Source organism: Mytilus trossulus, chromosome 1, assembly GCF_036588685.1.
Source record: "Mytilus trossulus isolate FHL-02 chromosome 1, PNRI_Mtr1.1.1.hap1, whole genome shotgun sequence".
Taxonomy (NCBI): Eukaryota; Metazoa; Mollusca; class Bivalvia; order Mytilida; family Mytilidae; genus Mytilus; species Mytilus trossulus.
This window is the reverse complement of record NC_086373.1, coordinates 68,742,514-68,757,601: the sequence shown is the minus strand read 5'-3', so window position 1 is coordinate 68,757,601 and position 15,088 is coordinate 68,742,514. Positions and strand designations below refer to the sequence as shown.

At 33.2% G+C, this 15,088-nt stretch overlaps 1 protein-coding gene across 4 annotated transcripts in view; it reads right to left on the bottom strand.

The window, feature by feature from the left end:
- LOC134683286 (polyunsaturated fatty acid 5-lipoxygenase-like) overlaps positions 1 to 8,256 on the bottom strand; it is a 28,295-nt gene extending 20,039 nt beyond the window's left edge. Inside the window, exons 1-2 of one of the 4 annotated variants that reach the window (XM_063542489.1) lie at positions 8,192 to 8,256; positions 2,491 to 2,973 (exon numbers count right to left, since the gene is read on the bottom strand). In XM_063542489.1, the coding sequence (XP_063398559.1) occupies positions 2,491 to 2,949 (459 nt within the window). In that variant the 5' untranslated portion in view covers positions 2,950 to 2,973; positions 8,192 to 8,256. Of the gene's footprint in view, positions 1 to 2,490; positions 2,974 to 4,538; positions 4,651 to 8,191 lie in introns of those variants that run through there. The other 3 variants (XM_063542505.1, XM_063542497.1, XM_063542480.1) reach the window with 3 other exon arrangements.
- Between the last annotated feature and the right edge of the window lie 6,832 nt (positions 8,257 to 15,088).

Below are 15,088 nucleotides of genomic sequence, written 5' to 3'. Positions count from 1 at the left end.
ATTCATAAATTGGGGTTTTTACCATTTTCTTATATAATTGGGTGATAAAGTTTTTTAATTGCCATTCACCCCTCAGGTTAATACCAAATTGGGTTTTTCACCACCAAGCTCCTTAATGTATTGGTTTTTTTCATCGACACAATATTGAATATTTAGGCAATATCAACCCCAATTTTTTTCCATCTTAAATTAATATGTTTCTGTCTTTGTTTAGCTCTTTTATTTGGTTTAGGGTTATGGTTAGGGTTATTTGCTAGCTGTTTTATTTGGTTTATTCACTGAGGAGCAATTGTAGGTTTAATTTGTGTCCCGTTTCAAACCTTTTGCCAGTTTTGTATTTTCTCACAAAAAAGGATATGTGTATTCACAGACACTCGTCTTATACCTTTATATAATAAATTCTGAGACCAGTGCCTGATCAGTGACTGTGTGCATGGTGTGTGTATTCATTAATTAACCGTAAAATGGATAAAAAATAGTATATAAACTCTAATTATACTTGAATGATTTTCTTTTATTCAATTTACATAAATCTGGGTTTAGTTGTCTTTTATTAGAACTTTTGATTTCTGATGCTTTATCATTTCATAATTGGACCTTTCACTTTTTCAAACTGAATTCGTTTTTCAATGAGTTGATGAAACCCCGTGTTTCTTAGCAATGTTTTCGTTATGGTACGCACACACGCCTGTGCGTTCGATGGACGCTTCCTAAAGACACTGGCTGAGTCATTATCATAATGATATCATTATAACTTTCCCTCAGTTTTCCAAAATAAGTCGAAAACCTGCTTCTATTCAATATTTTAACCGGACATTCACTTTCGTTTTAATTCGATGTATGTTATGAAAAATCCCGAGCAATGCGAAAAAAATATGACTACATGACACACGCTAATTGGATAAACACCGAGAAGATCGAAATATTTACAAAAATTGAGCAACGGAAAACTCAAACAGGGACCCATTTCAGCTACTTGATGCAGGGATCTATTATTAGAACGACAGGAAATTTCCCCCAATTATAAATATTACAAGCATTAGCCTTTCAAAAAGGGCTATAGTCGACTCTTAGCTGATGAAAATGGAAAGTGCTCTCGCTTTGTAGATTAATTCATTTACTAGAATAGCCACGTGCATCAATCAACAAATTTTACCACACACGTGAGGTCACACGTTATGAAGTAGTGTATATCGTTTAACGTTGTTGTTTACGAAACTCAAGACGATTCGACAATTTATAGATAAAAGTTACCTGTGTACCAATATCACGAATATGCATGATTAATGACCAGGCAAAATCAAATTGCTAATATAGAGAGGACAAATCCGATACTCTACGGGATTGAAGGACATTTACTAGGTTTGGATTGTCCTAACCAATCAATAAATTTTGATTATTCACGTCTCGTAATATCTTCCAATCAGGTAGCAAGAAAAATTCACGCACTCACTGTGCATCGTTCAATTCTTAATATCGACTCCTAGGAGTCGATAATAAAAATAGTTTACGCGACGACTGTAAACAGATAAGGATTAATAACACAAATGGTAGCCAATAAAAGGGTTGAGAACTCATGGTTTTGGCATATAATTGGGTTTTCCGTTGACTTAATTGGGTTGTTGAACCCTTCAATGGACAATTGCATTGGGTTTTCTATTATTTATATTGCGTGATCACGCAAATACGCAGCTTATCTGGAGCTCTGCGGCGCCGGCAGCTAACACCCGAGTAGAAAGAATGCTTGTATAATGTAGGAAGAGATGGCAGTCGATTTATAACTATTTTCTGTAAATTATCTAACCAAAGGATTTGAGTTCTATTATAACGAACATACAACAATTGATGCTATTTTAAATGGTAATTCAGTTATCACGCCGAGAATCCCGATCCGCAATCTCCGGATGAATTCGATTCCCGAGGAGCAATTAATAAAAGTTTGTAACGGTGCAGAGGTAAAATCTGGATCCGATTCTCACGGAGCATAGTTCCTTCGCGGAAATCGGATCAATATTTTATTTGACCACCGTTACAAACTTTTCATTAGTTGCTCCTTGTGATTATGATTCTTACGCTATTTGTTTGGATTGGCATACCCGATGTGTTACTTTGATATTAAACTTGAATAAATGAAGCTGTTTTTAATCTAAAGCAATGCTTGCAAGTTGGGTTCCGAATTGATATTGTTCTTAAGTCGACCTATGTTCTGATATTATTAATTTGTGTTAGACTTCGCTTTAATAGTATTTAGAAATTTATTTGATGTTGCAGTTGTCTTCTGATGGGCCTTTTAAAACATAGCCGTTCGCGTGTTCTCATCTATAAAGCGCAAATAATTGACAATGCATCATTATGTTTTAACATCCTCAATAACTACACAAATACATCTAATCGATTCGTGTTTGTTAATCGTATATATGTCAACCATCTTTTCAAATAAGTTTTATATCAAATTGGCAAGTCAAATAATTATGCAAATGTTACATTTACCTGGGCAGGTAGTCCAGGCACTTTCACTTGTAACTGATAGTCTTTCTTTATAGTCTGTAATTCAAGAGCTCTCTTTTGTTTGAAAGGATCATCTTGTGGCAGGCATGTGTCTATGTGGTTAAAAAGGTAATGGTAGTCTGCCTTGATCCACTTCATTGCAGGGAATATAGACGTGATGCCAGATTCCACATTGGTTACCTCGATCCAATCTAAATACCAGTTGCTGAGTAAACCATAATTGTCTCGCCATAGCTCGATTCTTTGAACTTCGGGTATGTTGACCTCAGAATCAACTGTATAGTCATCAATACTGCCTTCTTCAAAATCATTTTTAAAGAACGTATCAAGGTTGTACTTGCTTGTCTGAGGACCTTTTCCATGCAGTATTATATATACATTGGCATCGGTCCCAGCTCCCTTTTTGTCACCAGTTTTAACTGATATTTTATAGGACACCATATTGACAGTCTACAAGTAATTTACCTGTTGATTAATGATAGTATAGTTAGTACTCAAATGAATATCTGCATATTGATTTCTATCGTTTCAACTTCCTTACACAAATATGAATTTGTTTTTGATTTGATTTTGTATGTATATGCATTTTCAAGTAACACATGTGTGAATAATGAAATTTATAATATACTTGTATCAAATATTACTTAAATTTAACAGTCCGATAACATTAAAAAATAAAAAATATGTAACGGTTACGAAAGGATTACTTTGTTTATTTATCAGATTCCTAACAATTTTCTCGGCGGGCTGATAATCGAAACTTTATTGACTGATTCGGATATGTTATCACATGCCTTTCCGTTATTTTCCGTGACTTTTATCGCATGCAACTTCATGCATTTCTGGAAATTCGTTTAGAAAACATGGCAGACGTTGAAATTCAAATGGTTCTTTTCTGTATTTCTTCTGTTGAAGTATATGATTTAAAGATCATTACATGGCATTTTTAATATCAGACCCCTAATCGGCCCTCGTTCATGATATCTGCCGTCGAGCCTGCGGCTCTCGGGGCGATAAAGGGTCTGAAATGAAAAATGCCATGCAGTAATCTTTACTTACACTTCTAGTATAGGTTTACTTTTGGGTTGCTGTGTCTGGAGCGATTTTCTTATTTTGCCACCCGCAGAATCCCTTATCAGATGTTTCACGGTTTGCTACCGGTATCAACCAAAGTACGAATTAGGAGTCGTCTTCGAACTTTTGAATATAATTCATATATGTTTTATAAATAATAATCAAAAATATCAGGAGGACTTTTAGGTGTAATTTACTTGGTATCGATTTTATCTTTAGTTTTTGCATTTTTTCAGTATTATCTCGGACGGTTAAATAGAATAAAATACATCACTTATATTCTACAATTTCATATAACAACAAATAGATAAACAGACATCGTAAATTGTATCTATATTTGAAAGTCATTCGTCACTGTAATGCAAGTTAGATGTAATCGAATCAAAACATTTTTTTCTGGAGAACTTTAGACACAGTAGATTTAACTCAAACGAATATCTTTATATTCAGCTTTCTATCGTTTCAACTTACACAAATTTATATATATTGGTTTAGATTTTATTTTGTGTGTACATCCAGTGTCAATTAAGTAACACATGTGTGAATAAGCCATTTTTAATTATTTTTTTAAAACGGCTTGTAAGAAAAAAACTGGATTTAAATAAAATTATTTCATCTTATTTATAAAAAAAAAATCGTGCTTTGACACATAGACTGATAATGCACTAGTGATAGACGTAGTAAAGGTTAATTTTATAGTCAAGTGTTATTTGATCGTATTTTAAAGCAACGCATTTTGTTATCTTAAAATGTATTAGATTGAACCATAAATATGATGGCACTATTCCCAAGAATGAGGTATAATATCTAGCGTTGATATTAACGATTTATGGATAAAATGGATTATCTGATTTGCTGATACAAATATCATGTATACGTAACAAATTTGCTGATTGCAGTTCTATAACTATTTTCCTCCAAAATAATATTATATAAATATGTAATAATACAAATACCTTATTTCAACTATTGTTTCAACTTGAAATCCCCCGCCTGTGACTGTCTTATCACGCCCGAGTATCACGCCTTGAATCAAACTGGACAAAAATCGGTTAAGGGGATTCAAATATATACAGATTAAAAATCTAAATCTAGAAGAGCATCCGTGGCTTAGTTCAATTCTTAATCTTTAAAAAGGATACATACACTTTAATTAATCTGCTTAAAAATAAGGAAATATTTTTTGCAATGTTCAGCTAAAAATTATATGTGGAAAAAAAATTTAACATCAAATAAACCAATTGTTCAAAACGATATTAACATTATTAGTATTTTTCTTTCAATATTGTAAATATGTGATCTACTCCGATTTTTCGTAGAGAAATGTTGATCGAGGTTTTTTTATAAAATGGCATGGGATTACAGAATATATTAATTTATTTCGAAAAAGATTAAGTAATACATTTTAAATTGAACTAGAGGCTCTAAAGAACCTGTGTCGCTCACCTTGGTCTATGTGCATAATAACAAAGGACACAGATGGATTCGTGACAAAATTGTGTATTGGTGATGGTGATGTGTTTGTACATCTTACTTTACTGAACATTCTTGCTGCTTACAAAGGAAAATGTTAGTAAAAATTTACAAATTTACAAATTTTATATAAAATTGTTAGTAAAAATTTACTATAAAGACAATTACTCCTTAGGGGGTCAATTGACCATGTTGATCATGTTGACTTATTTTTAGGTCTTTAACTTTGCTGTACATTATTGCTGTTTACAGTTTATCGCTATCTATAATAACATTCAAGATAATAAAAAACGGCAAAACTTCATAAAAATTACCAATTCAGGGGCAGCAACCTAGCAACGGGTTGTTCGCTCCATCTGGCAATTTCAGGGCAGATAGATGTTGACCTGATAAAATATTGCCCCAAGTCAGATTTGCTCTAAATGCTTTGGTTTTTGAGTTATAAGCCAAAATCTGCATTTTACCCCTGTGTTCTATTTTTAGCTGTGGCGGCCATCTTAGTTGGATGGCCGGGTCACCGGACACATTTTTAAACTAGATATCATAAAGATGATAGTGGCCAAGTTTGGATTAATTTGGCCCAGTAGTTTCAGAGAAGAAGATTTTTGTAAAAGATTACTAAGATTTACGAAAAATGGTTAAAAATTTACTATAAAGGGCAATAACTCCTAAAGGGGTCAAGTGACCATTTCGGTCATGTCGACTTATTTGTAAATCTTACTTTGCTGAACATTATTGTTGTTTGAAGTTTATCTTTATCTATAATAATATTCAAGATAATAACCAAAAACAGCAAAATTTCCTTAAAATTACCAATTCAAGGACAGCAACCCAAGAACGAGTAGTCCGATCTATCTGAAAATTTCAGGGCAGAGAGATCTTGACCTGATTAACAATTTAACTTCGTGTCAGATTTGCTCTAAATGCTTTGGTTTTTTAGTTATAAGCCAAAAACTGCATTTTACCCCTATGTTCTATTTTTAGCCATGGCGGCCATCTTGGTTGGTCAGCCGGGTTACCGGGCACATTTTTAAACAAGATACCCCAATAATGATAGTGGCCAAGTTTGGTTAAATTTAACCCAGTAGTTTCAGAGGAGAAGATTTTTGTAAAAGTTAACAGACGACGACGACGACGACGACGGACGACGGACGCAAAGTGATGAGAAAAGCTCACTTGGCCTTTCGGGCCAGGTGAGCTAAAAATGAAAAGGAATAATTTTGCATACCTTTTGAATAGTATGACTTTAGATATTTAGACATATTAAGACTAATTTAGTAGATGTTGGTAATATTGGCTTGACATGCTTGAAATTCTATCAGATTACTTTTGGAGCAGTTATGAGTCTTAGAAGCATGCTCAAAAAGTTTCTTTTGGTGAAATCATTTTCATATTGGTCAAAAGTTTCTTTGCTTGGACCAGCTTTGGAGAGGAGATATAATCAAAGAATTGATATAAATCAGCACATAAGTTTATTTCCTAGATCATATATCCCCAAGCATCATGTCAGACATTGTCATTACTAAAAACCAATAAATGTATTCTAATCTGAGGAACAAATCGACATTTTAACCCTAAAAAAATACCTAATGATACTGACGATCCACCACAAAGTAGTATAAATAGAACCATACCAATAGTAAGCAAATACATATAAAAAAAAAAGGTGGTATGATTGCCAATGAGACAATTCTCCACAAGAGACCAAATCGACACAGAAATTAACAACTACAGGTCACCGTACGGCCATAAACAATAAGCAAAGCCAATACCGCATAATCAGCTATAAACGGCCTCGAAATGACAATGTAAAACAATTCAAACGAGAAAAACTAATGGCTTTATTTTTGAAAAAATAAACAAAAAACTAATACGTAACACATATTAAACAAACGACAACCACTGAATTACAGGCTCCTTATATCATGTTCTGAAAACTTAATATCATCTCCCATTTAGATAAAAAAAAAAAAAAAAAAAAAAAAAAAAACACTTGAAAAAAGAACCTTTAATAATGTGTTGCTCTCCTGGCTTCAAAATGTATCCAAAATCAAAGATGTAGAACATATTCTATAATAATGTAATGTAATGTAATCATGCCCGTCTTAAACATTTTTTTTTAAATAACACTCCTAATACTCAGATTAGTTGTCACCATGCAACACAGTTAATAACACTATATAGGAAAAAACATAGAACTCCTTTTGTCATAAGACACTGTCAAACATCAAAACATACTATCCACACTCATCTGTGTCCACACTTGTTATATTTAAAAAAAAAAAAGATTGTCAACATTTTTGATTTTTTTTAAATCTGAGTCGGAATTTGTTCTATGGATTGAAATTTTAAAGACCCTACACAAATTTATAATTTAAACTCTTCTGTTTTACTTGGTTGTTTATATATTCCACCTGAATTTTCTACTGAAATACTCATCAGATGAAGCCTTCACCGAAGTGGAAGAAAACTGTTAAAATTTTAAAAAAATACTGAAAAAGTTGCTTTGGTTGGCGATTTTAATTCAAGAACCAGAAAATTAAGTGACATTGTTAAAATAGATGAACACTTTTTTGAGATTAAAGACAGGCCCGTAGCCAGGAATTTCCAAGAGGGGGTTCGTTGGACTCACAAACTCGACTTTAACAGTCACAATTCGAACAGAACATAGACTTAAACAGTGCTAATTTGTTTTCAAGGGGGGGTTCGGACACCCCCTGGCTACGGGTATGAAAGACATTGACAATGAAGTGACAAACGATCAAAAATTTATGTTATATAATCGTATGACAGGAAAAGGTATTCCTACTGAAAGATTCAGTTTAGGCAATACACGTGTCAATAAATATGGTAAAACACTTGTGGAACTATGTAAATGGTGTTCAATTTGTATTGCAAATGGTCGTCTTCGTATTTCAAAACAAATGTATTGGTAAAACTTCTTGCAAAGATGCAAGCCTTGTTGATTATTTAATTGTATATCCGCATTTTAATATTTGATGAAATTGTAGATTTTGAAGTAATTGAATTCAATTCCATGTTCTCTGATGTGTATTGTTGATTACATTTTTCGATTGACAGTGCACCTCCAGTCGCACTAAAGACAGAACAAAATAAAAATAAAGGTAATACTTACATCAAATTGAACCCTCTACAAAAGACACCCGAGTTTGAACAGATGCTCTGACAGCTTAGTGATGATTACAACAGGTGAACGGTGTACTCGATCATGTAAATATCGCTGATGTCACGCCTGAACAAATTAACGGTATACTGCATGATATTGGAAGCTCATTGATGAATACCACATCTTCTGTCTTTGGTCCGAGAAAAGGAAAGCAAGAAAAACGAAGAGATAATAAACCGTGGTTTAATACTGACTGTAAGATAAAGCGTAATATATTTCACAAAGCCAGGGATTTTTACTCAAGACGTGTATTATTAAGAAACAAATACATACCTATGTACTGCACAGCAGCTTCACCCGAGCAATATCAAGTTTGAAGATTTACTCTCTTATTGTAATACTGAACTATACAAAAAGCTATCATCGTTCATCAGAAAAGTTAATGTGTTTCTCTGATTTATGTCATATCAATCCATATATGTTGTTTGGTTTTTTTTATATAATCTTTCACACTGTTTGATTATAAAGTGCTGTATATATTGATTTAGATATGTTTAATCATACTTCTTTCATGTTGTTTGCATATACTGTATTAAATATTTGACCTCATGTTACACGTTTATATGTGCCTGAGTGTTTTCTAATAAATCGTACAAATTGTACCCTTTACCAGGCAATGCAGCCCTAGAATTTTCGTTTCATATCGCCATTTTGTAATTCAAATAATTATCGACTCTTAGTTATCGACTCCTAGGAGTCGATAAAGAATTGAACGGTGGACAGTTAGTGCGTGAATTTTTCTTGCTACCTGATTGGAAGATATTTACGAGACGTGAATAATCAAAGTTTATTGATTGGTTAGGACAATCCAAATCTAGTAAATGTCCTTCAATCCCGTAGAGTACTGTATTTGTTCTCTCTATTTTAGCAATTAGATTTTGCCTGGTCATTAATCATTCACAGGTAACTTTTATCTATAAATAGTCGAATCTTCTATATTTCGTAAACAACAACGTTAAACGATATATACTACTTCATAACGTGTGACCTCACGTTTGTGGTAAAATTTGTTGATTGATGCACGTGGCTATTCTAGTAAATGAATTAATCTGCAAAGCGAGAGCACTTTCCATTTTCATCAGCTAAGATTCGACTAGCCCTTTTTGAAAGGCTAATGCTCGTACGTTAATGTAGTAACGAGTGGTTTTAAAACATTAAAAAATTATGAACTTCAAGTATTGGGGTCGCCCAGAATCGATTAATAGGAAAGTAAAGAGCAAGCAATACACAAAATAAAATCAAACAAATTCACAATTGTATGATTAATAAATGAGCTGCATGTACAGAATGTTCAACAGTAATTTCATACAATGTTCATTGTAAATGCACGTTCTACAGTTGAACTCGGCAAGCCAAGTTGTTGTCCACAATTTACTTGAGAATGCTATATGCATGTCAGTGGTCGATCAGACGGCTCGTGAGATGCGTAAGTATGTATAAGAAAAATTGCACAATTAGCACAAATATCAACGATATTAAAAGCTTGTATTTTTCTCTCACCACGGATACCAATGCAATCCACCGACACACAGTTCGCAACACTTTAGGGTGAGATGAAAAGGGGAACCACTCGATTGCGATTAACTTCAAGGCAATACAAATATGCATTTGAATATTTAAGAATAATTTGATGTATTTCAACATGCACTTTATCATGTGTTTTATTTACAACAGTTTAACTATACGAAGTGCATGATACGATTAGTACAAAAACACGGAAGTTGTAAATCGTATCCTTTTCCTGTTTAAAATGGTGCTTAACAGGCTCATGAGAGTTTCTTGTTCAGTATTGCGTGGAGCAGTCAAAGAACAAAAGCCATATAACACCACTGAAATAAGACTTTGAACTGTTTATAAAGAATAAAATATTTCTTTCTCTTGTCTGTTTAATGGCCGCCATATTTATTGTTTCCATTGTAGACTCAGTCGACAAAGCTTAAGATATGTTAGTAAAACAATTGAAGAACGCAAAAAAAAAGAAAGAAACATTCATTCGAATGGTTATTTCCATAAGCAATACCGATGGCGAAGCTATGTCTATGTTATGCCAACTGAATCCTATCGTACAACATTTTTGTGCACTCATTTCTTAGTATATAAAATTGAGAATGGAAATGGGGAATGTATCAAAGAGACAACAACCTGACCGGTACAAAAAACAACAGCAGAAGGTCATCAACAGGTCTTCAATGTAACGAAAAATTCCCGCACCCGGAGGCGTCCCTCAGCTTGCCCCTAAACAAATATATACTAGTTCAGTGATAATGAACGCCATACTAATTTCCAAATTGTACACAAGAAACTAAAATGAAAATAACACAACAAAGACCAGAGGCTCCTGACTTGGGACAGACGCAAAAATGTTGCGGGGTTAAACGTGTTTATGATATCTCAACCCTCCCCATATACCTCTAGCCAATGTAGAAAAGTAAACGCATAACAATACGTACATTTAAAATACAATTCAAGAGAAGTCCGAATCTGATGTCAGAAGATGTAACCAAAGAAAATAAACAAAATGACAATTATACATTAATAACAACAGACTACTAGCAGTTAACTGACATGTCAGCTCCAGACTTCAATTAAACTGATTGAAAGATTATGATTTCATCATATGAATATCAGGCACAATCCTTCCCGTTAGGGGTTTATTATCATACCATCATAACATATATGCGAAGAACATAACCCGTGTCATGCCAACAACTGGTTTTTGAATAAATGTATTTAGTTCCGATGCAAAGACCCTATAAGTGAATCAATATTAACGCCAAAATATGCAATCTTTAATGACCTGACAACAGTATCGTAACTATATCCCTTCTTAATAAGTCTATTTAAAGGTTTTGTTAGTTTCTGCGGTAAATACTGACATTTTTGTACTTTATAAAGAATATTTCCATAAAAAAATGGATGCGAAATACCTAAACGTATAAGAAGTCTGCATGTTGAGCTATATTTACGAATGATGTCCTTATACCGATGATAAAATTTAGTAAATGTTTTGACTAGTTTGTGATATCGAAAACCCTGGTGTAATAATTTTTCAGTAATACACATAAATTTCTCTCGTTAAAATCTAAAACATTGTTACATACACGAGCGAATCGTACAAGTTGATATATATACACACCGTAAGATGGTGACAAGGGAACGTCACCATCTAAAAATGGATAATTAACGATAGGAAATGAAAAATCATCTCTTTAATCATAATTTTTAGTATTAAGCTTTCCGTTAGTGATATAGATATCAAGATCGAGGAAAGGGCAGTGGTCATTGTTAGTATTAGCTTTATTTAAAGTAAGTTCAACAGGATAAATTTCTTTAGTATACATAATGAAGTCGTCATTATTGAGAGCCAAAATGTCATCCAAATATCTAAAAGTATTATTAAATTTGTTTATTGTTGTTTCGATGGGTCTTTGCTGATTTTTGTCATAAATTGTAACTCATAGCAATACAAAAACAGGTCCGCAATAAGTGGTGCACAGTAAGTCCCCATTGGAATTCCGATAACCTGACGATATACGGAATCTCCAAAGCGAACAAAAATGTTATCTAGTAAAAAATCAAGGGCATATATAGTATCAAAGCATGTCCATAGTTTTTTTTGTTTATTGCTACTAAAAAAATACCTAAAAGAGTTTGAACATATATATTCATATTCTGACTTTTTAAATGTCCATTTAATTAGGTGGGTGATTTTTTTTCTTAATGAGAATGTGATGCAATGTGGTATACAGGGTAGAAAAATCAAAACTTTGAACCGATTCAAAATCACCAATGTAAGCATGCAATTTATCAAGTACTTCCAACGAGTTCCTGACACTCCCACTATTTTCGAAAGCCTTATTTGAACAATTTATTATCAGGTTTTTTATTGTACCAAGTTTACTGGTAAGAAGAATCGACATTTTAGTTGTGGAACAAGGGCTTAGGACAAAATAAATTTATATTTGTAAGGTGTTTTGTGGAGCTTCGGAAGCCAATACATAGTTGGGACTTTCATTGTATTTGGTTCTGCTTGTAAAGCGGAAGCTAAAAGTTTATGTTTGTTACAGATGTCGTTTTCTGAAAATGGAGTCAGTTGGAATGTTGGTGAATTGGTTATTTCTTTTTCCAGAACCTCAATGTAAAATTTACGTCAAACAATCATAATAATATTAGCAGCTTTATCGGCCGGGACAAAAACACAGGGGCGGATTTAGGCGAGGGCGTGGCGGGCGGGCGGGCGCCCCCCCCCCCCCCCCTAAAATTTGCAAAGCATGGGTTGACTTCAAAACATGTTTAAGTATTAGAAGAGACCATTCCATCTTTTTTTAACATTCAAAGTATATTAAACAGTCGGTTTAACAGAATCAACGTGATTAATTTATTAATCAACTGACCTACGCTTTATTTAAGTTCTATAAATTATTTCAAAGAAAGGTGTCAAACGAGGAGCTGCGTTTGATGACAAATATAATAGGTTTTAGCAGTTAAAGTCAAAAACAATTGTTACAATGTATTTCCAGTTTTTATAATCAATTTCTTTGATAATCGAAGTTCCAAAATATCCCTTACTCACTTTAACGATTTCATCATGACACGGTCAAGAAATCAATCGGCAGGTGAGATTCTTTCATAATATCCGTAATAAAAGATAAAAAAATACTGTTTCAAGCGAAAGGTTAGTTTATTAATTTGTATCTCTGTGTCTATATCTGTGTCTCACTTGCAACCTAAATATTTAGCTGAATTCTGTACCGTATTACATGTTTGGCATCCCAAGAAAATAAACATAACTGCGTAAATGCATCTCATTCTGATTTTAGTTGTTCGTGGCGAACACAGTTAAGTCTGGCACTATCTCCGAAAATCCAAAAAAAAATAGAAAACAATATTATGAAAGGACAATTAAAAATAGCTGGTAAAAGTAGAAATTTTCGTTTGCAAAATATACCGGTCAGGTGAGCAATTGTGATCTGTCTCGTCTCACTTTGCGTCCGTCTGTGCGCCCGTCTATCTGTAGATTGTTGCCAGGTGTGGATTAAGGCGGTTTCAGCTTGAAACTTTAATTTCATGCTAATTTTACCACACAATAGTTCGAGATATCTACATTTCATCCCTTTAGAAGAATATTTCAATAATTTTACCTAAAATTTTTCGACTCGCTCCGCTCGGCGAAAATATACCTTTGCGCCCGCCTAACTGAAAATCCTGGATCAGCCCCTGAGACAAATTCCTTGGCTAGTTCTTTTAGTTTATGTTTGATACAAGAAATAGGTTTATTGTGGTTATTGTTAATAATATAATGTTCTTTAAAATGTTGAATACGTATATCATCTATATTCATTACTGAATTGGAAAAAAAGTCCAAAGATTTGTTGTCAGCTTTTTCCCGTTTTATCCATTTCAAACAGTAAGTACGGAGTGAGTCGTGGATGATATCACGACACTCATTCCAAATAATAACTGAAGGGGGACGATATTTAGGTCCTTTACTGAGGAATGATTTTAACTCTCGGTCTTGAACGATGTTAAGATCTCCTGTTATAACATGGGAAATGGGTCCACAAATGTATGTGGAATTAATACAATTACATGAAGTAGGTGTATTTTCACTGATATTAACATCTTTACACAATTGTAAATATAACAAATAAGAGAGAGCTCAGTATTGTCAAAATATTCAGGAATTAGTTCTTTAACAGAATGGTCGTTAAATATACCAGCAATATTTACAAAATCAAAACCTTTAATGAACAGAGCTTTGTTAACAGATAATATATGACTACATTTATGGATGCAGTCATTTTAAAACTATATAGATGAACTGTAATGTGTATGTATTTGAATATGGCACAATAAATCCTACTTGTAGCAGACTACAAATTTAAGGGCATACGATACAGTTTCAGGGGAGGTAATGACGTTGCTAACGTAAAATGTTATTTTCGCGACGTCAAACTGTGACATATCGGGAAAAGATGCATTTTTCGACTGATTTTTATCGTTCAACCTGATTTAATTTGAAAACGAGTTCATGGACCCCTATTTTTCAACACAGCAATTTGTTTCTTTTGGCAGGGTGATTATGTGACCCAAATTTTATAAAACTGTAAATAGAGGATTTTTTTTTTATTTTGATAAACATGCAGCAAAAAAAAGACGTATTTTCCTCAATTCATGAACATTTGATAAACGGAGTGGCTATTTGTCCGGCTATTTCTGAATAAAAAAACTCATATTTTTGTAGGATACTTATAAAATACAGAAATTACCGATTATTTAACCAAAAAAAATTTGTGTTTATCTTTTATAACAAAAAAGTTATGTCTTTCTTTCGAAAAAGAAATTACGGGCACAAATCTGAATTTTGAGCAAATATACAAAATTTCGACCTCATTTTACTCAAAAAGTAGCACATGAAGGTATATTTTTTTATTACATATTTGATTTAATTAGGTAAAAAATAGCCTATATGCAAATTTTCACGAACTTGTAAATACAGGATCAAAACTGTATCGTATGCCCTTAACATTACCAGAGTCGGATTTATCATTTAGGGGGGGAGGCGCACCTGCATATAGGATTTTAATTTTTAGAGATACATATCAGTCGACTGGCAAAAATCTCAAATGCTGTTTGTCAGTAACTTCGACATATATTCCAAGTGAAAACAATTTAAATAAACGTTTAATAAAAAATAAATCAAAATTAAACTAGAAGGGGTGTCATTCGGGATACTCCCACTCAGGGTATTCTGTCCACATTGTCAAGCACCTGTGGCACAGAACGTTGAAATATTTTTTTCTAAAGAGGAACTCATCAAATGCAGAACGTAGAATTTATGAATAT